General features: G+C 50.2%; 6 protein-coding genes across 6 annotated transcripts; 2 read left to right on the plus strand and 4 right to left on the minus strand.

Annotated features, from left to right (window-relative positions):
• Positions 1-82: 82 nt before the first annotated feature.
• On the minus strand, positions 83-2524 carry sakA (mitogen-activated protein kinase HOG1). The gene is made up of 9 exons (XM_073766926.1): positions 2096-2524; positions 1986-2033; positions 1739-1868; positions 1634-1677; positions 1464-1563; positions 1040-1396; positions 905-983; positions 671-854; positions 83-618 (listed from the first exon to the last, which is right to left on the minus strand). Exons 1-9 carry the CDS (start codon positions 2149-2151, stop codon positions 522-524), a joined length of 1095 nt encoding a protein of 364 aa, XP_073633194.1. The 5' UTR covers positions 2152-2524; the 3' UTR covers positions 83-521.
• A 2993-nt stretch (positions 2525-5517) lies between these two features.
• On the plus strand, positions 5518-7429 carry gpaB (guanine nucleotide-binding protein subunit alpha gpaB). The gene is made up of 6 exons (XM_073776690.1): positions 5518-6108; positions 6196-6541; positions 6596-6724; positions 6777-6906; positions 6959-7197; positions 7249-7429. Exons 1-6 carry the CDS (start codon positions 5982-5984, stop codon positions 7346-7348), a joined length of 1071 nt encoding a protein of 356 aa, XP_073633195.1. The 5' UTR covers positions 5518-5981; the 3' UTR covers positions 7349-7429.
• Positions 7430-8351: 922 nt separating this feature from the next.
• On the plus strand, positions 8352-12569 carry glpV (glycogen phosphorylase). The gene is made up of 8 exons (XM_073776691.1): positions 8352-9163; positions 9244-9256; positions 9320-9355; positions 9413-9474; positions 9527-9630; positions 9680-9757; positions 9806-11571; positions 11624-12569. Exons 1-8 carry the CDS (start codon positions 8973-8975, stop codon positions 12035-12037), a joined length of 2664 nt encoding a protein of 887 aa, XP_073633196.1. The 5' UTR covers positions 8352-8972; the 3' UTR covers positions 12038-12569.
• BDV14DRAFT_40435 (ATP-binding cassette long-chain fatty acid transporter PXA2) lies at positions 12270-15059 on the minus strand. The gene is made up of 4 exons (XM_073776692.1): positions 14303-15059; positions 13599-14235; positions 12655-13552; positions 12270-12569 (listed from the first exon to the last, which is right to left on the minus strand). The coding sequence occupies exons 1-4, from the start codon at positions 14816-14818 to the stop codon at positions 12491-12493; spliced, it is 2130 nt and encodes a 709-aa protein (XP_073633197.1). The 5' UTR covers positions 14819-15059; the 3' UTR covers positions 12270-12490.
• Positions 15060-15189: 130 nt separating this feature from the next.
• BDV14DRAFT_162788 (putative cell wall biogenesis protein Mhp1) lies at positions 15190-19822 on the minus strand. Its single transcript, XM_073766927.1, has 3 exons — positions 19311-19822; positions 16323-19256; positions 15190-16271 (listed from the first exon to the last, which is right to left on the minus strand). Exons 1-3 carry the CDS (start codon positions 19360-19362, stop codon positions 15607-15609), a joined length of 3651 nt encoding a protein of 1216 aa, XP_073633198.1. The 5' UTR covers positions 19363-19822; the 3' UTR covers positions 15190-15606.
• A 1788-nt stretch (positions 19823-21610) lies between these two features.
• BDV14DRAFT_194938 (uncharacterized protein) lies at positions 21611-24263 on the minus strand (the record flags this gene model as incomplete). The annotated part of the gene is made up of 4 exons (XM_073772063.1): positions 21611-22472; positions 22587-22627; positions 23513-24157; positions 24210-24263. The coding sequence occupies 4 exons, from the start codon at positions 24261-24263 to the stop codon at positions 21611-21613; spliced, it is 1602 nt and encodes a 533-aa protein (XP_073633199.1).
• Positions 24264-24432: the final 169 nt, after the last annotated feature.

Below are 24432 nucleotides of genomic sequence, written 5' to 3' on the forward strand. Positions count from 1 at the left end.
GGGTCCTGAAGAATTCCCCGCTTGATCTGCCCCTGAGCCTGCGTAACTTGTCTCCTTTTAAGATGATAGCAATGCAACTTGTCTCTATATTGTGTACATGCTGTTATCTAGAGAAATTAGAAGGTTTTTGAAGGAGCCCGATAGGGGGTCGAAAGGGACGTAGAGCTCTGGCGTAGTAAGTACAGTCAATTATATATTGTGATATATTTCCGTGTCAAGCGTCCGAAAGCCACATGCTGCATGCACAACACACAATCCCCCATCTTTCCACCAAACCTAAACAAACCTAAAGTTGACACGATGCCCGCTCAAGAGCGAACTGTTCAGAAAAACAACTGTATCCAGATAGAGACATAATATTGCAGGTCACATAAAAGTATTCGTTCGTAAATAAAACATAGCACAGCTCTCACGCCCAGTCTACATGCCAGAAACAATGAGGGAAAACATAGGAAATAAGCCCCGAACATCGTGCTCATACTGCTGCCTGCGCTGCATCCGCGCGAATAATTAGAGCTTTATTAGAATCCTGGCTGTGCAAGCCCGACCCCTTCGACCATGCCCGGGTTGCCGTCGGCGGATTGGTCAATGTTGTGGAAGTCTAGAATTTCGGAGTACCTAGACCGGGTTAGTAGGAGTACCAAAAAGGCATAGAAAACAAGGAACATACATCATAATCTTCCAGGTGTCGACCGGAAGGTCAGCGTCGTTGAACGACCAGTCGAATTTCTCCTCCGCCTCTGGTTCGTCGGTGGGATCGTGGTATGGAGCGAGGTACTCGTGTGAAAGTGCATCGCTGGCACTGATTCGCTTCTTGGGGTCGAACACAAGCATGCGCTCAAGGAGATCGACAGCTGTTTCATATTAGACCTTACTTGTTATTGCAGTTGATTTCGGAGCATACCATCTGGGTCGGCATTTCTGAACTTGGTCGCCAACGGTTGACGCTCACGCTTCGGCAGGGACTTGACGAATCGCAGAGTCTACAGAAAGGTAAAATTAGCGAAGCTCAAGTATTGCAAGGTTGCGAGATTCTCACGTTTTCGCTGCAAATAGTCTGGATCACATCATCCGGAGGAGTTCCGAGGAGCTCTGTGATGATAGAGAACTGGTTGACATGGTCTTTACCGGGGAACAGAGGCTTGCCCTCCAGCATCTCAGCAAAGATACATGCCGCACTCCAAATGTCCACCTCGACGTCGTATTTTTGCCATGTGAGCATAATCTCCGGGGCACGGTAGTATCGGGTTGATACATAGCCCGTCATCTGGGGGTCTTGAATGCGCGCGAGTCCGAAATCGCAAATCTTCAGGTCACAGTTCTCATTGATGAGAATATTGCTGGGCTTTAGGTCACGATGAACAACACCTGCCGAGTGGACATATTTCAGTCCTCGCTGGATGTAGTTAGCTTCTCCGTTCATTATCGCCAAGGCGCTGTAGGCGCCGAGTCTTGGGACGCACCAGAATCTGATATAAGAAATACTGAATGAACTGCTTCTCCAGTGGCCTGGAAGTAAGCAGTCTGTGTAGATCGGTACCGAGGAGTTCTGTGACGAAGTAGCTGTATATGTTGTTAGAATGATCCGATGCGGAAATTCGATTAGCGCGTGAATCGCGGGGCTGTGGCGTACATGTCCTCAAGAGGGGAGATGAAAATATCGCTCAAGCTAATAATCTGCAGGGCTATCAATATCAAAATGGCAAAGCAGAAGAGGATTCAGGGGGCGTCGACTAACGTTCTCGTGTCGCAAGTGCTTTAGCAGCTTGAGTTCGCGATACGTTCTTTTAGAGAGAACTGGGGTACTGAAAGGCTTCATGATCTTCTTGACGGCGACCGGCTGCGCGGTCAATTGATCTCTCGCAGAACTGTAATCAACGAAACATGGATATCAGTATAAATGTCGATTTAACCGATGATGAAAACGCGAAGCAAAAGGCTGTAGTGGGCGATGCGCCGTCGGAGGGGAGGGGTTAAAGGCGTACCAGACCAGACCAAAAGCACCCATTCCTACGGGTTGCAAATCTGTGTATCTGCAAAGTCGCAACGTTAATATCTTATTTAATCATTTTTCGCGCGTCCGAGATGTCCATACCTGCTGGTGATCTCAAAGGTCGTGCCAAAGATCTGGGCACGTACGAATTCGGCCATTTTGACGTGGGCAACACCAGGCGCGGGTGCAGGAAGGGACTAGAAGTTGACTATGGATCCCAAAATTGACGGTCCTGCGTGAGTGAGTGAAGTGGGAGATGGATGGAAAAAAAGTGTGTGAGGAGAGAGAGAGGCGAGAACCAAGATAGGTGAAGGCAGTAAAGACGGTAGAAATGACGGAGGGGAAGCAGAGCGGTGGTGGCGCGCCCAATGGGGTGTGGGGAACCTTTTAAAGGGAAAAGGACCTTCTCCTACCTAAGGAGTTTAGACTGCTGCTATCAAGTTTCCGATTCCCTGGAGGAAGACTTCAGAAGCGATGACGTGCGCGACGAGATAGCAGGCGATCAGGAAAGGGACAGACAACGGTCTGGGTCTGCGAGTTGGCCAGCACCACCAACAGAGCACCACCGCGCACTAACACTGGTTCGGCGCTGCCCTCTCATCCCGACACACACACACACATTGGCCGGAACAAACATCCAAGGGCCTTGAGGCCCAATTACGAGTCCAAGCCTACGAGCCGTGATGCTTTTCTAGAGTAATCTCCATTTCTTGTCACCGTTTTATGGAGTAGTATGACATCCGCTAACGTGCATTGGCAGCGCTGGTTAACAAAGGTCCCTCCATCACCCCTCCCTACAGCTTCCCCGCAGACTATAACTAGGTACCCAGCTATGAAGCAGCGTCGGACAGCGAAAAATCTCTACAGCAAGGTTAACCGATAACAAGAAGACTTTTAGAAGCCCTAGGCGATCGGAGAAGCCAGGTTCTAGGTCTTTCTCTAATCCAGGTTCCAGGCAAGGGAGGATTTGGCTGGGTCCCCAGTCCTGACGTCATAGATCTCCAGTCTAGCCCGAGGGACCCTCACCAGTCAGCCACTATGCCGCTAATGAGGGACTCCGTCAGCTTGAAGAACCGCTCAACCAACGGAACCACCGCTGATGAGTAGCAAAAATAAGCATCGCCTGTCAGGCTATTTGTGATGTTCCAGTCAAGCCAGACTTGGTGAGGATGACAGTGACTACGGCGTATAGGATTTACCTAGCTCCACTCAACCGCTCTTGAGCATAACCTACAGCACACAGTTCACCGCCTTCACACCGATGACCTGGATTTTGATATATATCCAGAGCAGGCAGGGAGGGGTATCAGAGTAAGCGAGATCTCTGAATCTCAAAGGTTTATCCACGTTCGTAGCCAGCGGTCAACCTCTGTGTCACGGTCAGGCATAAACTTAGCGAGCGCAATGTCATGGCATAACCGCAGCCTTGTGTGACACCCCTCTGCGGTTGATGGTTACAAGCAGGAAACAGGAATGTTTGGACCACTGCGCTGCTATATCAAAGAGAGACCTGATACTTACAATGTATTTATACCCCAAGCAACCGCCTATCAGGACGACCTATCGTTCTGAGCAACCCAAACAGCTAGACGTCTTCCCGATAGGCGCCTCGGCTGAAATACCTAGTATTGCCGAGCAGCAAGGTGCCTGGGGTTGGTACTGCTACTCTTCGCCACCATTCTTAGCAGGCCGGTCGAGGCTGTGATAGGAGCACGCCAGAGCACACTATTTCAAATCGCAGGGTATCGGAAGGGAACGGATGCACATTGTGCGACTATGCTAGAGGCCAAGACGGGTGTGGACTGTAGTACTTCGATCGCAATGGTTTTTATATGCGAACGTCAATCGTGGGCACAATCATCCAATTGTGAGACAGCTCGCAGGCGAGTTCGCATAGCTGCGGTTCACGAGGCTCTTCCAGGCATAGTCGATGTTTGATCAGATCCCCGATTGAACACGAGGTTTTGGACCGTGTTCGGGTCAACCAGGCTAGCATGAGGCTCAAGATGTTCTTCTGGGTTCCCTCATAATCACCTAATGCGGCCAAACACGGCGATCTCATTCTCCAAGAAAGAGGGCATGCAGAAGGTGACAAGGGCACGAAATTCGAAAGCCATTCAAGCAGACGCCAAGGCGAATAAGGTGTCGAAACCATGACTCGATTCTGTCAAAAACGCGAGGCCCCCACCTCAGCGATGAACGAAGTTTGGGGCGCGGACTCCGGGACCTACCCAGCCTCACCTGCACTCCAGCACTTGTCACTTCAACACTCTGGGCGAAGAGGGGTTTCGGGGGTTCCGCTCTCCAATTTCTCCAGAAAGAAAGGGAACCAAAAAACAGCAATGCACTTGACAAATATCAAATATTGTCCTGTCAGGCACCAGCTTTGTGAGCCTCGTAAGGCTTCGAAACCTTGCTGCAATGGGTGATCTATCGACGATCGGTCGCCCCGTCGCTGTTAGCAGTTAGGTTGTTGGCATGTTGCACCGTGTGATTGGGCTGGCAACCAAGACCGGGGCCTAGAAAAGAGTGCCAGAACGGGGGATCATGGTTGGCTGACTGCCGGCTGGTGCCAGCATGCCCCGTGAACCTTGGATAATTCAAATTGTCGCTGTTTCCGGGGCAAATAATAGCACCTTCATTAAGTTGTAGACACTTGTATCGAGTCCGCCTATATATAGCAGCCCGACCGTGGACGCATACAGCGGGAGACCAAAGCCATGAGGCATGTGTAACAGAGGACGGGATCAGGATGATTTGAGATTAATCCCCAGTCTTTGTTACCACCTTTATTGTACTCTGTAGTTATTGCTTAGCAGTTCACAGTTCATAGTGACGGAGATTGATCTGAGATTTAATTGCCGACTATATCAGAGAGTGCTTATTTGCGGCTAACTGTGCCGGTCCACAGCTCCCAGTGTCCACTGCTCTGGTCACAGATCGTGATGGAGAGCTGCCACAGTGCCACTGCCACTGCCTTACTCTTAAGTTAAAGAAGCAGTTACGTATCGTCAACTCCACCCGGAGGATAGAATCATAGAATGACGTCCAGCGACTCATTAATGAGAACTGCTTTGTAAAGGAAAAGAGGAAGAGGCTGGAGTGATAGTCAAATAGTGCAAATAGTCGGTTATGGTAGGCTCACAGACTACGACCTCAACAGGTTGGGTTCAGTTGTTCCTCTGACCCGTCGCCAATTCACTGTCCTGACTGGACGCGACTCGGATCATCTCACTCGTCTGCTTCTTGGAGTCTTCCAAATCATTTCTGTCTCTCTCGCTCTGTCTCTGCACAACGTGTCAGTGTTCACTTATAATTAATTGTCCTGATTACGTGCATAGCCGTCTTGAAACCTCGAACCTCAAACCTCGCCAGTGGCAGCTGCTGCTTGCTTACATTATCTTACACTGACTGGAGATCCGCGCCCCCATCCTACTCTCCCACATCATCCCCCCGATCGACCTTTGCTACCCTTTTTAGCGTCGGCTCGTCACTCTCTCACGTCTTCTTGCTCCGCAGTTTGTATCCTGTCACCCCTCACTCCAATCGTCCTTGTCTTGGTGAGACAAAGCTGTCCGCCAGCTGCTCCCTGCTCGCAACTCTTCTCCGTCCTCTCCCTAGTTTCATCGCCCGCGCCACAATCCGTCACCTCCGTACTCGGCAGCCTGCAGTCGTTGCTCAGGCCTTCGCTCGATACCTAATTCCTCGCCGTCGTGTCCTGTCCCTGACATCTACCTACTGCTTTCACTCCCTCTGCGGGGAGCTCCAATTTTCGCAAAGCTATACCTCTTTCTAGCCCATCGCCCATCGCCCCTCCCGTCGCGCCAATACCAGCTCTCGGAGACTCGACCTTTCCTGGGTTGTAGGGGGTGTCTACTTGCTCAAAGACATTGAGTCAACTGGCCTTGCCGTCTCTGACCGGCTGACGCCGTTTATTCGGTGAACAGCTTATGGTCCGACCCACGCCGTCAACGAGATTATCTTGAAAATGGGGTCGTGTTTTAGCTCAGAGTCGACTGGAGATGTGGAACAGAAGAAGAGAAGCCAGGCAATCGATCGGAAACTCGAGGAGGACTCGAGGCGACTACGACGAGAATGCAAGATCTTGCTGCTCGGTATGACATTGCACCCTTCCCCTTTCTCGCTTTGAGCTCTCAACAACCTTCTTGAGGCCTTCAACTAACCACGATGATTTCGGCTAGGCTCCGGAGAGAGCGGTAAATCGACGATCGTCAAACAGATGAAGATTATTCACCAGAACGGATACACAGTCGAAGAACTTGCGCTGTATCGTCTCACAGTCTACAAAAATCTCCTTGAATGCGCCAAGGCTCTTATTGGAGCTTATCACCAATTCAACCTCGAACCTACAAGTCAGAAAGTCCGCGACCACATCGAGTTCCTCACCGACTACAACATCGATCCTGATCCCAATATACCGCTGGATACTACGGTAGGAGACGCGATAACGTACATCTGGAATGATCCGTGCACATCAACAGCACTGGAGCGACAAAATGAGTTCTACCTGATGGACTCTGCGCCTTAGTGAGGATTCCTTCAGCTGATTTCATTGGATATATATTGACCGGATGTTTTTAGTTTCTTCGAGGAGGCGAAGCGCATAACAGCGCCGGAATACATACCCAACGTCAACGATGTGCTGCGCGCACGAACCAAGACGACAGGTATTTACGAGACACGATTTACGATGGGTCAATTGAGCATACAGTAAGAACCTCGTTTACTTGAACTGTCGGACAGTGGCTCATGATTGAAATAGCATGTTCGATGTCGGTGGCCAGCGCAGCGAACGGAAGAAGTGGATTCACTGTTTCGAAAACGTCACATCGATAATCTTCTGTGTGGCATTGAGCGAATATGACCAAGTACTATTGGAAGAAGGGAATCAGGTATGTTTTTGCAAGTGGCGGGCCTGTCCTCTATGCTAACCGGTCCTGGTAGAACCGAATGATGGAGAGTTTGGTACTATTCGACTCCGTTGTCAACTCTCGATGGTTTATGCGAACAAGCATCATCCTTTTCTTGAACAAGGTGGATCTTTTCCGGCAAAAATTACCACGCTCTCCTTTGCACAATTATTTCCCAGACTACTCGGGTGGTAATGATGTGAATCGAGCCGCAAAATATCTCCTTTGGAGATTCAACCAGGTCAACAGAGCGCATTTGAACTTATATCCTCAGTGAGTCTCCGCTTGTTTCCTTCGTCTGAACTGTCTAACATACATCCTTAGTTTGACTCAAGCCACCGACACGACGAATATCCGGTTGGTATTTGCTGCCGTGAAGGAGACCATTCTCCAGAATGCGCTGAAGGACTCTGGCATTCTATGAACAGAATTGCCGAATGAGTCTTGTTCCTGACACCGACCGACAAGTCCCGCTCTACCGAACGCAAAAATGACTTTCTACCGTAATTACCGACCTCCATTTACCTCTTCGCCGTGCAGGCTCTTGACCTTGACCTGACATATTCACTTGTTATATTTGATGTTCTATTCCCCTTTCCACGTTCTTGGCGGAGAGTTAACGGCGTTTACGGCTTGATGTTCAATTACCCTTTGTTGGCGCTGGATTGGTTTATCTTCATCAGTACTTCTAGCATGGTGTTCCTCTTTCTTTTCCTGTCTCTTAATTTCTCGACTTGATTTTTCTGAGACTGGGCGGGCGGCCTTCAAGCTGTTTGTCTGCATCATTTTAGTCATCCGCACGAGTCTATCTCGCCTTTCTTCCCTTTGTTTGAAAGTCCCACTTCTTTGGGATACATGAGCATCCATTATGTTGTGAACTAAAAGTTGCAGGCCTCGGCACTATACTTTGCATATATCATGCGTTGAGGGCTTCTGATATCCAATCTCAAGTGCCCTGAGATTGTTTCATTGATTGTTATTTACTCTGTTGTCATACGTTTATACGTTCTGCCATGTTTGGCAATTGTCTTTGTATCATGTCGCCTTGGGGCAGGTTTCCTTTACTGAATATACTTTGCAAGTTGTAGTATTCGACTATATATTTTAATCATTCCATCAGAGGCAGTCAGCGAGGCAAATCTTGAATGTCAGGTGTAGATTCGCGGTTCCGGATGAAAGCTTCCGGTGACAAGACTGTGGCGTTGATAAGGCAGCTCATCCGGTTGCATGAGCGTCAATTGTGTCAGAAAGGAGACCTGTTTAAGATTAAACCATATAGTATATTAATATCGGCGGCCAGATTAGTATCAGCACATATAGGTGGTTGCGTCATAGTAGAGGGGCATCTTTATTGGAATTCGGGTAGCAGCATGTTCTGTATCCAGATGTCCATTTCGTAGTTCCACCCTACACAACCTAGATACTACCCTATACCAAAATAGCAAGACAGTCCCGTACAGTAGTAAACCCACAGCCCCAGCCAGCGCCCTGAGCACTTGACAGCTGATCCTCCGCAGTGGAGAGCAGTTCTAGACTCTAAAGCCCCAGCTAGTTTCTCGAACGTCGAACAACAACGAACCAGTCCTGCGATGTAGAAGCGGGCATCCTGTGGTGTTGCAAAAAAACCCCTCACTTCGCCATCATGCGTTGTTTCCTGTTTTTGACCTGATTCTCTATCCGGGTTCTACTAATATAAGTTGCTCACAGTCACGGGGGTACTACAAAGACAAGGTCATAGCTCCTTCTCCCCTCATCTTGCTTCATCCACCTCAGGCCACCCCCTCTTCTGCTCTGTTCTTAATCCTCTTCCTTCGTCTCCTTTGAACATCTTTTGCATCTGTCTCTTTTTCCTCAACTTGTCAATTCCTTCATAGACCCATCATTGAGACCTCTTCTTGAGTTACATCGTCTCTATACTAGCACCCATCCTTCCTTTGTCTACACCACCCCGCCCGATCGATCGATTGCAACACCTGCGTCAATTGGACAATCAACAGCATTGGCATTGCCATTGGCATTTAGCATCGGTGTCGGCATCTACAAGCATCATGTCCGAGTCTACTACTACCACTCCAACTCGCCATGAAAGAAGACCCTCTGTCGGGGCGCCCGTCTCTGATCTCCAGGGCCCCATTGGACCTGGCTTCAGCAGGCCGAAACATAAACGCAACTATACAGGATTTGGCCGGGACCAGATTAAGGGTGTTGAGGCCAGTATTCCGGAGGCGTTGAGGGAGGCGTGAGTTTATCTTTCTTTCTTCTTGTGTTGTTGGGAAGGGCCTTTAGTGGGTTGGGCTAACTTGAATGTTCTGTTGGTAGGTGGAAGAAGCATGTAAGATACCATTGACGGGGAGATTTGGTGAAGGTGTAATAAGACGGAACTGATGTGTTGTAGTCTGCCTCTGAGTTTACCAGCAAGGATGAGTTTGAGGTATGCGATATCTCCTGTTCATCTGTCTATACACTAGGGCTTTAGTGACTTTAACAGCATGAACTCGTTCGCCATGTCGAGACGACCCTGGCTCGTTCGTTGTACAACTGTGATGAGCTGTATGTTCCGGTCGCCAATTCATTTGACGACCAAGTACTGATCACTGCTTAGGGCTGCGTACTCGGGAACTGCTTTGGCTTTCCGAGACCGTTTGATTATTGAGTGGAACAAAACCCAGCAGAGGCAGACGCTCAACGACCAGAAGCGCGTCTATTGTATGGCAAACCAACTCCATCCAATTGGTCCTGGGCTGATAACTACTAGATTTGTCTCTTGAGTTCCTGATGGGCAGAGCTCTCGACAATGCCATGCTCAACGTGGGCATGAAGGATGTGGCTAGAGGTAAGAGTCGAGTGCTTATAATGAGAATATCTACTAATGCCTGAATAGAGGGGTTGAGTGATTTAGGTTTCCGCATTGAAGATGTCATCAGCCAGGAACATGATGCTGCTCTCGGTAACGGCGGCTTGGGTCGTCTGGCAGCATGTCTGCTGGACAGTCTCGCAACCCTCAACTATCCTGCTTGGGGCTATGGCTTACGCTACAGATATGGTATCTTCAAACAGGAGATAGTTGACGGATATCAGGTTGAAATCCCTGACTACTGGCTTGACTTCAACCCCTGGGAATTCCCGCGACACGAAGTCACAGTCGATATTCAGTTCTACGGCTGGGTGAAGACATACGAGGATGAGAATGGAAAGACGGTACACTCCTGGCAAGATGGAGAGACGGTTCAAGCCACAGCGTATGATGTTCCTGTCCCAGGATATGGCACTCGTACGACAAACAACCTCCGTCTCTGGTCGAGCAAGGCAGCGAGCGGCGAATTTGACTTCCAGAAGTTCAATGCTGGTGACTATGAGAGTGCAGTCGCAGACCAGCAGCGCGCCGAGACAATCTCTGCCGTTCTTTACCCCAACGACAACCTCGACAGAGGAAAAGAGCTGCGACTGAAGCAGCAATACTTCTGGTGCGCAGCCTCATTGTACGACATTGTCAGAAGATTTAAGAAGACAAACCGACCATGGAGCGAGTTTTCAGATCAGGTTGCTATTCAGCTCAACGATACCCACCCGACCCTGGCAATTGTTGAATTGCATCGCATTCTCATTGACATTGAAGGCCTCAACTGGGATGAATCCTGGGGCATCGTCACTACCACCTTCGGCTACACCAACCATACTGTCTTGCCAGAAGCGTTGGAAAAGTGGTCTGTTCCTCTGGTGCAGAACCTTCTTCCACGACACATGCAACTCATTTTTGAGATAAATTTGTACTTCCTGCAGATTGTTGAGAAGCAGTTCCCCGAAGACAGAGAAATTCTTTCACGCGTTTCAATAATCGAAGAGTCGCACCCGAAGATGGTCAGAATGGCCTACCTCGCAGTCATCGGCTCTCACAAGGTCAACGGTGTGGCTGAATTGCACTCCGACCTCCTTCAGACTACCATCTTCAAAGACTTCGTTACGATCTATGGCCCTGACAAGTTCACGAACGTCACCAACGGAGTTACTCCTCGCCGATGGCTTCACCAGGCGAACCCCAGACTGTCCGATCTGATTGCTTCCAAACTCGGAGGCTACGATTTCCTGACGGACCTGACCCTCCTAGACCAACTGGAAGCCTTTGCAGATGACAAGGCTTTCCAGCAGGAATGGGTCGAAATCAAGACGTCGAACAAGCTCCGTCTTGCGAAGCACATCAAAGAGACCACGGGATACAGCGTCAACCCGCATTCTCTGTTCGACGTCCAAGTCAAGCGTATTCACGAGTACAAGCGTCAACAGCTCAACATCTTTGGCGTAATTCACCGCTACCTCAAGATTAAGGCTATGTCCGCTGAAGAAAAGAAGAAAGTCCAGCCACGAGTCTCCATCTTCGGTGGCAAGGCAGCCCCAGGCTACTGGATGGCCAAGACAATCATCCATCTTATTAACCAGGTGTCATCTGTTGTCAACAATGACGCTGAAGTTGGAGATCTCCTCAAAGTCATCTTCGTCGAAGACTACAACGTCAGCAAAGCTGAAATCATCTGTCCAGCCTCAGACATCAGCGAGCACATCTCCACAGCCGGTACAGAAGGAAGCGGAACAAGCAACATGAAGTTCGTCCTGAATGGAGGTCTCATCATCGGAACCTGCGATGGAGCTAACGTATGCACCCTCCCTTCACTCTGACATGCTACCCTAATTAATGCCCTGACAGATTGAAATAACCCGCGAAATCAGCGAAAACAACATCTTCCTCTTTGGGAACCTCGCTGAAGACGTCGAAGAAATCCGCCACAAACACTTCTACGGCGGCTTCAAGCTCGACCCCCACCTCGCCGCAGTCTTCGACTCCATCCGCTTCGGCACATTCGGCGACCCGTCTCACTTCTCAGCACTCCTTGCCTCTGTCGCTGAGCACGGCGACTACTACCTTGTCTCCGACGACTTCAACAGCTACATCACAACTCAAGATCTCGTTGACGAAGCGTTCAGGCACCGCGAGGAATGGGTGAATAAGAGCATTACTAGCGTTGCACGCATGGGGTTCTTCTCGACGGATCGGGTGATTAGTGAGTATGCGGAGAGCATTTGGAACGTTGAGCCTTTGCCTGTTAGGGATGCAGAATAAGCCCACTAGCATGTTCTGCTTTAGCTCCTGCAAGTCTGCAGAGGACCCTGCAGGGTGCAGAGCTTATCTTCTGACAGCCTGGCTGTTTGCTGTGCCCGTGTTGTGACGAGTCATGTCTTGCATTATCTGATGATATTCTGTCTGCTTATCAGCTTTCGTTTGATGTATGTGTACCAATATGATCTGTGCTTAATCTGTTACTGAAATGGTACTCACGATTCAAGCTGGGTTACGGATACCAAGTAGCTTAATAGCTCCTACATAGCACGAAAACATGATCCCATCTGTCTTAATCCTAAATGACTCCATTGCTATACGTTACACAACATTCTCAAGCATGGTATCTTAATACAAAGGCTATAGATATATAGAGTATAGAAGCAGCTCTGCAGCTGCTGTACGAGAACTGTACCCAGTCACCTACACTGACCAACAACCACCACGAAAACCTCATTACGAGGAAGTCAACTCCGCCATCCTCTTCTGCAACTCCGGTATCGCGCGGAGATGTAAATCAAGTTCTTCCTTCTCACTACACAGAACAATATCAAGTCAGCACACATCCACATAGCTCAGCCACAAAAAAAAAGGGGGGGGGGGAAAGAAAGGTGACATACTCCTCCAGCTTCAACCGCCTCTCCCAGTCCAGCCCCGTAAAAATATACCCGCCCTGCCCATCAAACTGCAAAATCATACTATGGTACTTCCAGAGACTCCGTCTGTGACTAACAGTCATAAGTGTCGTGCCCAAGCGCTTCGCAGTCTCATACATGACGCGCTCGATCTCCAGCGTGACAGAACTGGTACATTCGTCCAATATAGCGAATTTAGGACGGTGGTAGAATAGGCGCGCCATTGCGATGCGCTGCTGGAGGCCGATCGAGAGGACATCGCGCCATTCTTCTTCTGCGTCCCATCCGTTTGGTCTGTCCACGACGGAAGCGATTTCGACGATGGAGAGGATTTCGTGTAGGTCCGTATCTGTTATTCCCTTTGCGCGCATTTCGCGGAGACTGTCAGGGTATATTACCTGTTGTCTTAGTGTTCCGCGGGATAAGTAAGGTCGTTGCGGGATGTAGAAGATTTCATCGAAGCGCGGCTTCTTCACGGTCCCGCCGTAGACGGGCCAGAGGCCGCCTAGGATGCGGAAGAGGGAGGATTTGCCGCACCCGTTTGGCCCGACGATGAGGAGGTGGTCAGAGGGGTGGACGGTGAAGGAGAGTTTGCGGACGAGGACGTCGCCGTTTGGCGAGACGATGGGGACGTCTGTGAATTCTATTGAGTCGGATTCTTGGATTGTTCCGCGGCCCGAGAGCACAGCGGCGTTTTCTTCTGTGCTTGCTGAGGAGACGAGTTTCTTTTCAAAGCGGCCTGCTAAAAGGTCGTCCATTACGTCCATTAGGGAGGAGACGCGGGAGGTGAAGCCCGCTAGTTCGGAGATTTCTTTGTAGGAAAACATTAGGCGGCCGAAGGCGTCGGAAGAGGATAGGAGCATGCGTCTGTTTGTTACGAAGCCTATACCATGTTAGTACAGTTCAGACTTTCTGGGAGAGAAGCTTACTCTCTGTGCGGTCACCCATTGTCTGAGTAACCTGACCGGGGATCCTGAAGAAGACAGGAACACTGCAGAGTATGAGACCAAGTGCGCCCCAGAAGTACTTGATTACAAAGTCCTCCATGAATCCATGATATAGACGCCTCCGCAATATGCGGTTCACGTGCTTGATAAGGGTGAAGTAGCCCTTGTCTAGCGTGTCCTTCTCTGCCTCGTGACCGTGGTACAGAGCAATCTCCTCGCTGTAGTCTATCAATCTCGAATGCAGGAATCTAAATTCTCCCTCCAGACGAGCTTCATCGGCAACATATCTGCCGAATGGCGGCGTTAGTGCGCGCATGACGTTAGCTGATAGTTGGACCAAGAGGCTCATAATGAAAAGCCCTTCACCACCAACGCTCTTTGAGAGCGAGTAGTTATATATGACCATATCGAGGATCGGCTTCGCAAGATTGGAGTATAGCTCGGCCAGACTGTCTGAGAACCGTGATACATCCACGGTTATAAGTTGATCGGGGTTCTTCACCCGGTCGTCCAAGGCCGAGATCGCGTAAAAGGTCATGTTCGACAGGTACTTCTCATGGATGTGATCGGTAAGGCGCTTGCGATAGCTGAGCGCCAGCTTACACTGGTGGTAAGAAAGCTATACAGACACAATAGTCAGTCGCCTGTATCCCCATCCTCTGATCCAAGCTCCATAGTTGACATACCATAGAATTCGTAAAAGTCGCCGGCACAGCAACTATCATCCACCACACCAACCCTAACAAAAAATCCTTCCCCTTCCCCCTAACAAGGTTACTAACCAACCGTCCATCCAACTCAGCCACATAAAGACTGAGCAACGTCCTCAGCACAAGAAAAACGCTATGGCTCATAAGCAACCGTAACTCCTTACTCCGCCAGCCCGGAATAACAATCTTCAATAGGCGCGCCAAATTGCGAAAGAACTCGCGATTCACACCGACTCTCTTCCGCGGGTTATCAGGCCCGCTGCCATCGCCGAGACTACTTGTTCCTGGCTTCCGGCGCAGATCGACTTGGTGCTGCGAGGCGGCCTTTTGCTCGGAGATGGCATTGTGGATGCGTTTTGCGAGGGCCGCGAAGAGGGTTATGTATACTGCGCGGGAGATCTTTGTGCGGTGTTTGAGGTAGTGGGTGGCTAGACTGGAGAGGAGTTGGCGAAGAGAGCGTTCGGGGGGGAGGAGCTTCGACTGGGCGGCCATGGCGACGGGGCCGCTCACGCGAGGGTGTAGAGAGCTTTATCCGGGTCCAGTTGGTATTGGCATGTCCATCTATACTGTTTCTTTGGGCGGTTGTGAGCTTGCTAGATGCTGGTATGAACTGAGATTGAGACTGAGACTGAGAGAATTGTAAACGTGAAGTTGTAGAAGTGGCCGTGGAGATGGAGTGATTGCTCAAGCATGTGAACGGGTCTCACTCAGTCTCCGCAACGCTGAAAGCTGGGGAACTTCCACTGCCGAGGTGCATGACTAAGGTCGAGGTCGCCCAACAGGACTTACATGATGTCATGCTCACTACAACCTACCTAGATACTATAGAATAAAAACTACTATTTGTTCTCAAAAGGCTGTCAGTTGATTTCATATTTGTTGCGCGTTGCGCGTTGCTGTTGCGGTTGCGGTTGCGGTTGTTACATAATGCGGCCTGCAGCTACCATAGAGGGGTGCCGACTAACTATGCTCCATAAATTGTACACCTACCCATTAAAATGTTTAGAAAGAATGAGATGATAAACACCTGACCTAATCCTGTCAGGGATCCCAATAAGACGCAGATACCATACAAGAACAGCAAGGAACCCATAGAGGTACAGAATATTAGGTAAGGGTGAAGATTCAGTGGCAGATATAACGCTAATTGTCACAATGGAAAACGAAAGACATGTACCGATTATGGGTATAGAAGGAAACAACAATACACTGGCTAATAAACGTAGAATATAAGCACTATATCCTCATAGCGAAAGAAAAGTCAACAGAAAAGTGCTATATCATGAAGCAGATGGCGGTTCACGACCAGACTCGTTTATCCTGGTCCTGTGAGGGTCAGACACAGAGGGTGTCCTCCTGCCACTGTTGATTTGAGCGGCAATCTGACTCTGTTTGAACCTTTCATAGGCCTCCGAGTCCTGTCGTTGAATAGCCCATAGTTCTTCAACTGTAGAGCCCAGCTCTTGGAACGCCTTGTCGGCGCCTACGCTCTCAAAATGAGAGCGAGTTTGTTCGTCATGTAAACGGTCCAGTTTCTCTCGCAAGGCTGCAAGATGAGATTCGTCCATAATCTCGGATAAGTCACCTTCTTCGGACTGGTCCATAGGGTTGACAAAATCGCGACGGATATTCTGCCCTAGACGATGGACGTGACCTTCTTCGGAGGTCATGGCGCGAGAATAGAGTGAGGTAACGGAGCTAGATCGGGAAAGGCGAACCGCGTATTCGCCTTCATCGTCATCAACCGCATTATCATGGTCCACAGTAGCGTCAGCTGACTGCACATTGCCAAAGCTTGTTCCGAGATAGCTATCATCTCCAGAATTCTGAGAGCCTGTTTCCTGGTGTTGTTTCGGAGGCTGCGGCGCGATACGGGTTTCCGGGTATTCATCCTCAAAACGTTGTATCATCTTCTGCAGCGTAAAGTCAAGGAATTGAAGACGTCCTAAGTGAACCTGTTAGTACAATCCAAGCGGGAGCGGGACATAAAGCTTACTGTAGTTGGCATCATTGCCAGCCCGATCCTCACGCACCAGCGCAATCTCGATTCTGGACCTTATACCGCGAGCTGAGTCAAGAAGGTTCTTTGACATATCACGCGGTCGCTTGGCAGCAAGTGATCTTGACTTCCGGTGCCTAGGGGTCGTCGTGCCACTTGGAGGTCCGGACATGTCTCCTGGGCCATGGCGATCCAGGTTACCGAGACAGACGCCCAGGGCTTTGACCACACCAGTACCTCCAATCACGTAATCCTCATCAGGAGCTGGGTCATCATCATCTTCGGCTCCTTCATCAGCATTGCCATGGCCAACAATATGCTGAAGGATTTCAGGAATGGGAACAGCCGTTCGTGGTAGGGACGGATCAATGCCCCCAGAGAGCTCTGCTTCGAGAGCTCCACCTTCAAGGTTATGAAGACAGTATGCCACAATCTGCGACGCCAAAGCTTTAACAACTTCATTGTTCTTTGCGCTTGGGTCTTCGATATCGACGGCTATAATAGTTCGTGATACACGAACTGCGGCGAGCAAGGAGGCATAAACGGCGCATGCCTCTTCTTGAGTTTCGGGGTCCGTCGCTGATGCAAGAGCAACGATGGCGGGATTCTCCAGGATGTTCAAGTGACTGAGACTTGGACATTCGGGCAGAATCTCAGCGAGGGCAATGGTGTGATCGGGGGAAAGATTGACATCGGCCATATGGATGCGTTTGAGATGAGGTAGCTTAGGAAGGAAACGCCTGAATGTCGACAATGCATCTGGCTGCGCCGAGAACAATGCTGGGTTGTGAGAAACATCAATAAACCGGAAGTTGGGCAACTGAGTAAACGCTTGGAGCAACGGCTGTATGGCAGAAGGTGTGAGACCACAGTCCGCCACACTCAGTGCATAGAGTGGAAGGTGGTTCTCGATGGCATCGGTAATCAGATCCAGGTCGTCACCAATAGGATTTCCACCGAGATCCAAGCCTTCACAATTGCCAGATTCTAGGTAGCGAACAATGTGCCCCAAGCCTTCTCGAGTGACTCGGTTGTTGGCTAAACCTAACCTCCTTAAGCCGACAGTTGTGGCAGCATCGCAGATCTTCTTCACCTCCTCAGTTGTAGGCTGACACTCGCTAAGCAGCAATTCCTCAAGGTGGTCGCCGCCAAAACGCTGTGAAAGAGAGGTCGAGAAAACAGAAGCCACGTCAATGTGGGACGGTACTGTACCATTTGTTCCTTTCGACGATCCGTTTGCAGAAGCATTGACTGGTAAGGTTTTCTTGGGCAGTGGAATGCCTGTGAGATCAATGGCTTTCAGAGATTTGGAGAGATGAATGAACAGACTAATATGGCGCCATCCTTCAGGACCAATCTTAGGGTTGTCTTTTAGAGATAACCTCTCCACAACACTGAATCTCTCTTTCTTCTCTGTTGCTTGAATGTCGGCTTTTTTCGGCTTCCCACGCCTCCGCCTCATCTGCTCCACGGTCTTTGTGGAAAGCAAGCCGGAAAGTATGGAACGCACAGCGTCATCCGTCAGGGCGCATTTCTCAAGGATGAGTTTCCGAACAGGTACAACGGCCAGCCAATCACAAAAGGTAGCAATATCCTCGGAAGTCATAGGGAAGTTGGTCAGGTCAAGGACAGCGACAGTGCCAGGTGATTCTGCAAGGGTCGAGGAAGGCGAGGATATCTCATCGACGATGCGTTTGAGGACGGGTGTCTCACGTAACTGACAACAGCGGCGATAGATTCGGATGGGATCGGTTGTTGGGTGGCTTTGCGCTCCAGGTCGAGCATTCGCGGTGCTCTTGAGGTCACCCTCTTGATCATCAGCTGTCAGCTGCATGGGTATTGAGCCGTTCGCCTCCGCCAATCTTCGTTTCCTTTCCCTTCGTTCCTTCCTCTCCTCCTCCGATCTCTTTTTCTTCTCTTGCTTTCTCGATGGTTCCTTGGTCTCGCCATTGGGTTTGACCTCGCCGTTGGTTTTAACTTCACCATTGGTTTTCGCGTCAGTCGGTTCCCCTGTCGGAGAGCTACTCTTCGGGGCGACGTTTTCCTGCGCTGGCGTCTCTTTCTCCGCGGGCGTAGCTGACTGACGCTTCTGTGGCTCGGCCTCATCCTTGCTCTTAGACTTTGAGTTTGATCGCTTGGGTTTGTGGCTGTTCATGTCGATAACATGGCGGCGCGGTGCACCTGAAGGCGGGCTCTCTTCAACTGGCTCTCTCGGAGCTATGCCCGCAATCTCGACATCCACACAGAAAGCTACCCGCCGCAACTTTGCTGGATTCAAGTCCGGAACTTTACAACGATCACGGCCTTTATCGATATTGAGGGTGCGTCGCTCACAGATGGAACCATTGGAAGGAGCTGGTTTACCGCCTCCAGAGCCGGATGAAGACAGCTTGCGGAACGCGGTCGTCAGAAACGAAGGGCCCCGGGGCGAGGTAGAGAAAGGTGTGTTTTCGTCCTTTTTCTCTTCTTCTTTATCCTTTGGCGAATATGCCGCGCCAAATGGGTTATGCATATCAAGCTTCGACGCAGGCGGGCTCGCTTTCGGCGTTGTCTGGGGCTTCATGTGCGATTGCGACGGAGGAGTGGAGCCAGAGGAGAACTTGGAGCTGAGACTTGAAATCCATGAGCCTCTCCTTCCCATTGGTTTCGGTGCAGTCTTCGGGAATTGTGGTTCTGTCGTCGTAGTTGTTCCATTGGTTGTGGTAGAGTCGCCGCTCTTAATCTCCTTCTCCAATCGAGAGTCGGCAGTCTGGACGTTCATTTTAACTGGGGCTGGGGGTGCGGAGGCATTTTTGGGATCGAGAGGGTTATTGTCTGGGGCTGGAACTTTGTCGGAATTAGAGCGATGTAGCGTTGGTGTTTCTCCATCCTGGCCAGGAGGTTTTTCGCAATTCAAGGACGAGACGGATCGGCAACGGGAGAGATTGTTGTCTGCGGAGAGTTAGGAGGCGCGAATGCCAAAAACCAGAGCGACCGAGCAAGTACCTTTATGAGAATGATGGAGCCAGCTCACATCAACGGTCTCAACGCCCTCCATGTTGGCCCGCGATTAGGAAGTAGTGATGTAGGATAGCGTGGTGCTAGCAAGATTGACAAGCCACAGCTTCTAGTACGATCAGAAACGCATTACTCCCAAACCAACGCAGGGACGCAAATGATTTTAGTTCTGTACTAACCGTGTCGCAGACTGATTAGAGTATGTGCAGTTGTTTTTAGGAGCAGTGACCAAGGTCCATTCTGGCAATGCGGCAATGCGATGCCGGTTCAGGATCTCATGATAGTAAAGTAGGTATGACGTTAGGAAGGAAGAGAAGGCCGCGGACTGGGGAGGGGAGCCAGTAGAAGAGGAGAGAAGGGATGCTGAGGCGGTAAAGAGCAAGTAGAAAACAGACCAAGCAGTGTAGCCAGTGGCCACGGCAAGAGCGGTATCTCAGAGGAGTAATGGAAGTTCCTTCTGCGACGGTGAATCTGGAAATCTCCCTTTACTTAGGTTAGTCTTTCGTACTACGGGAGGCCCTCTGGGTCTTCTTGAGATTCCTCCTGTGGACCGCCAGCTGACCAACTATCAACTCACTAAACCACCGGTAATTCTGGTACCGGTGCGTGACAGCCTCTCGGGTTCGGCTCCTCATTGACTGACTGGCTACTAAGAAGCTTCTAAGCCTATTATTTGTTGCTGAATGTCAGCCTGCGCACGGGATCAGGTTTGGCCTGCTAACGTCTCAAAGCTTCATTTCCCTTGAGGATTATTCCTCCAACGTCTGCTGTGCGACGGACTCCGAGATAGGAGTGATAGTTTGGCACGCCGCCACCTGCCCCGGAGTCTTCACCGTCTCCGGTCAGTTTTACGCCTCCACTGCTTTATCAACAATCAGGCCAGGGCCCAGGTACTACTGGTGGCATCATGGAATAAGAAATATCATCAGTTGTCTCGCCAGGACGTCATTGACTGCTCAAGGGATTTTCCACTGCAACCGTCCATCTTCCCCGCCCCAACACCACGCATGCCACTGCGCCAGCTGTTGGAGAACCCTACGTGACACGGACCAACACCACAGCTCAAGTATACAAATTTAGCGGCAACCGACTCGCCGGTTTTACCTTCAGTATAAACGTGGTGGAGATTTAGGCTTGTCGAGCCCGATGTCGCAAGTTGGAGGCAACCTTTTGCAAGGGCAGACTTTGCTACACAGAGTACAGCCCACAGCCCGGTGTGCGCACCTGAATTACGATGTCATGATTGTCAGATTGATCTTCCCTACTGTTACACAGAACACCTGGAGAAGAATATCTGTTGGCTGGCAGGCTGCATGCGAGGGCGATTATCCTGCAGGGTCATCGCATTCGAGTTCTTCGCCTGCACATCGTCGCCTCACGGTATTCGTATTACCACTCTTATTACTGGCAACGGGCAACCCTTAGCCTAATTTTACCCCACAATGCTCTGAGCGATTTCTGCCGATCGCTGCTTTGAGTCTGTGTGGCGCGCGGGCGCCAGACCACCAGTCCAGCGGCCAGCCAGTGCTCCTCTTGTGGAAGGTGGAAGTCTTGGACGTGTGCTCTGGTATAGGGCAGGCATGTTGAAATAGGCACAATACTGCGGTGTGTATTTCTTCAGACCAACCATGTAGATAGACCCGCAGGTACCCTCTCTGGTCCTGGATCAGCGAAAATCCTTCACGCAAGCTGAGCACAAGGCAAGATGCCTTATTTGGCAACATGTTCCGTCGGCATCGTATTCTGACGGCGGCAGCGGAATCGCGGCATGGGCGAAAATTCTACTAAGGCATTTACGTACTCTGTAGATATTCTATTCTCTTCGATGAGGCTGTAGGGGCCTGAGTACGTACTCTGTAGCCGGTATGACTTGGCAAAACGGAAGGATACTTAGTCTTGAATCATGTACGCGGTGATCCGAACAACACAGCAGAGGGGGTGGCGAGAGGTTCAAAAGGTGGTTGGTATACAAGGAGTACGAGTCTAGACTACGAGTTGGCCAATTCATTGGAGCTTAAGGTTGAAGAAGAAAATTAGAACAATTCAATTCCCCGCACCCATAATGCTCCGTAATAAGCCCTAGTATTCACAAAAACAAGACAAACGTCGTAAAAGTCATCAAAAGCTACAGCAGGTTGGTTCGGATATCTTAATAAGCAAAGTGTGAACTTTTCTTGTTGTTGCTTCTTGACTATCGCACTCAGCTATGCCTCATTGACAACATTGCCTCAAGCACGAACAATCAGGTCCGCATTCCCGTCCGTCAAAATAGAAGAATAGGAAACCGTTTAAGCAGCAAGCTCACGGATCTTAGCCTCAACGCGGGCCTTGCGCTCCGCGTGGGAAAGCTTGGTCTTCTTGAACTTCTTGGACTCGGCCTTCCACTCCTCCTTGGTCTTCTTGGTGCCCTCGGACTCGTCCTTCTTGAAGGGGTCCTCGCGGATGGCCTTGTGGGCCTCGGTGTAGAGGTCCTCAATCTCGCCAGCATCGATCTCGTTCTCGGTGTACTTGTGGAACTGGCCGCGGAAGCGCTCCTCGTCGTCGTCGGCAAGACCCTCCATGTACTCGGCGACGTGGCCACCGAAGATGTAGCTGCGGAGAGTCTCGGCGTCGAGCTCCTCGGCCTCAATGTCGTAACCGGGGAAGCGGGACTCGGAGTGGGGGACGAAGATACCACCGTCGGAGGCACCCTTCATGGCACCGAAGACACGGGCACCGGTGGAGGTACGGGCAAGACCAACATCGAGGAAGGCCTTGAAGGGGCGGCGGGTACCGTCGTCGGTCTCGGCGGCCTCGGTGAGAGAGAACTCACCGTCAGCCTCCTCGACACCCTCGAAGGTCTCGTCGAGGTTGAGCTTCTTGAGGGTACGGCGGGCAAGGAGGAGACCGGTGGCGTAGGCAGCGGCCCAGTTGGTCAGACCGTTGTTGATGCCATAGCGCTTGAGCTCGTGAGAGTAGGCGCTGGCGAAGACCTTGTCACCGGTGAGCTCAGAGTAGACGATCTGAGTGACGATGTCGCGGTTGGTGAAGCGGACGACCAGGCGGTACTTGGGGGCGTTGTACTTGTTCTTGGCCTGGGTGATAAGACGCTTACGGGCGTAGTAGTCGGTCTTTCCCTCTCTGCGACGGCGGTACTTGGTCTGGTAGCGGCTGTGAAAGTCAGCAAGATGTTTTTTTTTTTTTTTTTTTGTTTTTTTCATATAAATTTTATGTTTTTTTTTTTTTTTTTTTGTTTTTTTCATATAAATTGCAAGCTATTCTTACCTGTAGTACGCGCTGGACTTGACGGTCTTGGAGTAGGGGGCCTACGGAGTAACACTCGAGTCAGCAATTTGCGCTTCAGAAATATTCTTCGTCCGAAGCATCTTGCAAAGACCCGGAAACCACGAGAGGACTCATGATTGGGGAAGATAGGCCAGGAACAAAAGCGACAATGTCGCCATTCCTCAGGAATGGCAGTATAAACTCACCATTTTGACTGTTGGGCGGCTGAGGACTGAGTGTCGACGAGTGGCTGAGGAAAGAAGAAATTCAGAAGTGGTGGGCTGAATTTGAGGTTTGTGCGATTCCACTCGGTTGCAGCAGCCGGCCTGCGGCTGCAGACTTGGGTCGGCCACGAGGGGCGGGCCTTATACTACACCACCACCTCAAGAACTCAACAATCATGAATTGACATGAATTTTGGAAATCAAGTAGAAAGCTTTGAATTTCCCTTGGGATATCTTACTTCTTTTCGATATTGCCACGGAGCCATTGGACAATAACTACTTTTATAATGGTTTACAAATACAGTAGAGTCCCGACTGCCGACAAGGATAAATCATAAGCCCCTAGTCAATAATCTCAAAATTGGGCGGTTTCAAGATATGGTGCAACTGTTGTACTGATGATATAAATCACTTGAGGGCATAGTCAGGTACCTATCAGTGGTCTGTCTTTGGAGAGGGTCAACGTTGTCTACCCGCAGGCGGCATCAACTTAAGAGACCTTAAGCAGAGAAGGTCAACATTGTGCAGTGAACATAATCAAAGCCAAATTTATATACCAGTTCTCAGTAGCATCATCTATGCTGAATATCTATCTCGAGTCGCATCTCAATCCGCCTATAGTTTGGCCTGACCATCCAACAACTGAAGCCCAGTGACCCTCTCCAACTCCTTCACTGTATCTTCTATATGCCCAAGATTTACCTTAATAGTCCTCATCCCAATAGTCTTCGCGGGCTTCAGATTTTGCCCGATATCATCCAAAAACACCACATCCGATGCCCGCACCGGCTCCTTAAGCCCCCTCTTCTTCGCAGCAAGGTTCATCTCTTCCAGCGCAACTTGATAGATCTTCGGGTCCGGCTTCCTTAGCCCGGTATGAGCAGATGAGATAAAGAAGTCAAACATCGCTTTGCGCCCGATAGTATCATCGTTAAATTCATGCCCTTCAGGGAAGATGACCGTATTCGACAACGCCCCCATAATGAACTTTCTCGAGTCCCTAAGTTTCTGCAACGCTGGCCACATGTACCGATCTGGCGTCCTGGATATCCGCATCATCTCCCAGAATAGCCATTCTGCATCTATCTCGGGTAGTGGTGGGTTTGTTTCGAGAACTTTGCTGTCGCCCTTTTTACGGAGTCCTTCGTTGAATAGTTTCCAAAGTTCTGCGTCTCGTAGGTCTTTGTTGAATTCTTTGAAGAAGTCGGCGTCCAATTTGATGTCTCCGCGCTCTAGTCTGTGCCAGCTGCCGTGGGGTGAAGTGCGGGAGATGCTGAAGTTTACCCAGCCTGGTGGAATCTTGTTGGCGAGCTCATAGTCTAGGATTGCTTGAAATGGCGAAACGACCTGTTGCAGTTAGAAGGTGGGTTAAGACTCGTGGATGTGTTGCTGAGCTTACACAGACGCCTCCGATGTCGAAGAGCAGGCCTACCGGCCGTTGACTTTCGGTCATAACTGTGGAATAAGACTGACTGTAATAGTAATTTTGAGACTCGACGGATGTATGTAGATTCGCACTCAGGGAATAATGGAGCACACTGTGTGAGGGTTGGCTTTGAATTTGTTGCGGAGTAACTGGAGAATCTGGGGGGTGTTGGTGAGCGTTGCCGAGGTATATATCG

Source organism: Aspergillus stella-maris (assembly GCF_047715825.1).
Source record: "Aspergillus stella-maris strain CBS 113639 unplaced genomic scaffold BDV14scaffold_2, whole genome shotgun sequence".
NCBI lineage: Eukaryota > Fungi > Ascomycota > Eurotiomycetes > Eurotiales > Aspergillaceae > Aspergillus > Aspergillus stella-maris.

Coding starts and splice junctions, on each gene's coding strand:
- sakA (XM_073766926.1), bottom strand. CDS start 2,151: ATGGCCGAATTCGTACGTGCCCAGATCTTTGGCACGACCTTTGAGATC. Junction 1,869..1,985: donor GGTGCTTTTGGTCTGGTCTG/GTACGCCTTTAA, acceptor CGTTGATTACAG/TTCTGCGAGAGATCAATTGA. Junction 1,564..1,633: donor ATCTCCCCTCTTGAGGACAT/GTACGCCACAGC, acceptor CAACATATACAG/CTACTTCGTCACAGAACTCC.
- gpaB (XM_073776690.1), top strand. CDS start 5,982: ATGGGGTCGTGTTTTAGCTCAGAGTCGACTGGAGATGTGGAACAGAAG. Junction 6,109..6,195: donor ATGCAAGATCTTGCTGCTCG/GTATGACATTGC, acceptor GATTTCGGCTAG/GCTCCGGAGAGAGCGGTAAA. Junction 7,198..7,248: donor CATTTGAACTTATATCCTCA/GTGAGTCTCCGC, acceptor ATACATCCTTAG/TTTGACTCAAGCCACCGACA.
- glpV (XM_073776691.1), top strand. CDS start 8,973: ATGTCCGAGTCTACTACTACCACTCCAACTCGCCATGAAAGAAGACCC. Junction 9,356..9,412: donor CCAGCAAGGATGAGTTTGAG/GTATGCGATATC, acceptor TGACTTTAACAG/CATGAACTCGTTCGCCATGT. Junction 9,631..9,679: donor CGACCAGAAGCGCGTCTATT/GTATGGCAAACC, acceptor GATAACTACTAG/ATTTGTCTCTTGAGTTCCTG.
- BDV14DRAFT_40435 (XM_073776692.1), bottom strand. CDS start 14,818: ATGGCCGCCCAGTCGAAGCTCCTCCCCCCCGAACGCTCTCTTCGCCAA. Junction 13,553..13,598: donor AATGGGTGACCGCACAGAGA/GTAAGCTTCTCT, acceptor AACATGGTATAG/GCTTCGTAACAAACAGACGC. Junction 12,570..12,654: donor AGGCGGTTGAAGCTGGAGGA/GTATGTCACCTT, acceptor TGTTCTGTGTAG/TGAGAAGGAAGAACTTGATT.
- BDV14DRAFT_162788 (XM_073766927.1), bottom strand. CDS start 19,362: ATGGAGGGCGTTGAGACCGTTGATGTGAGCTGGCTCCATCATTCTCAT. Junction 19,257..19,310: donor GCTCCATCATTCTCATAAAG/GTACTTGCTCGG, acceptor AACTCTCCGCAG/ACAACAATCTCTCCCGTTGC. Junction 16,272..16,322: donor TGGCAATGATGCCAACTACA/GTAAGCTTTATG, acceptor AGGTTCACTTAG/GACGTCTTCAATTCCTTGAC.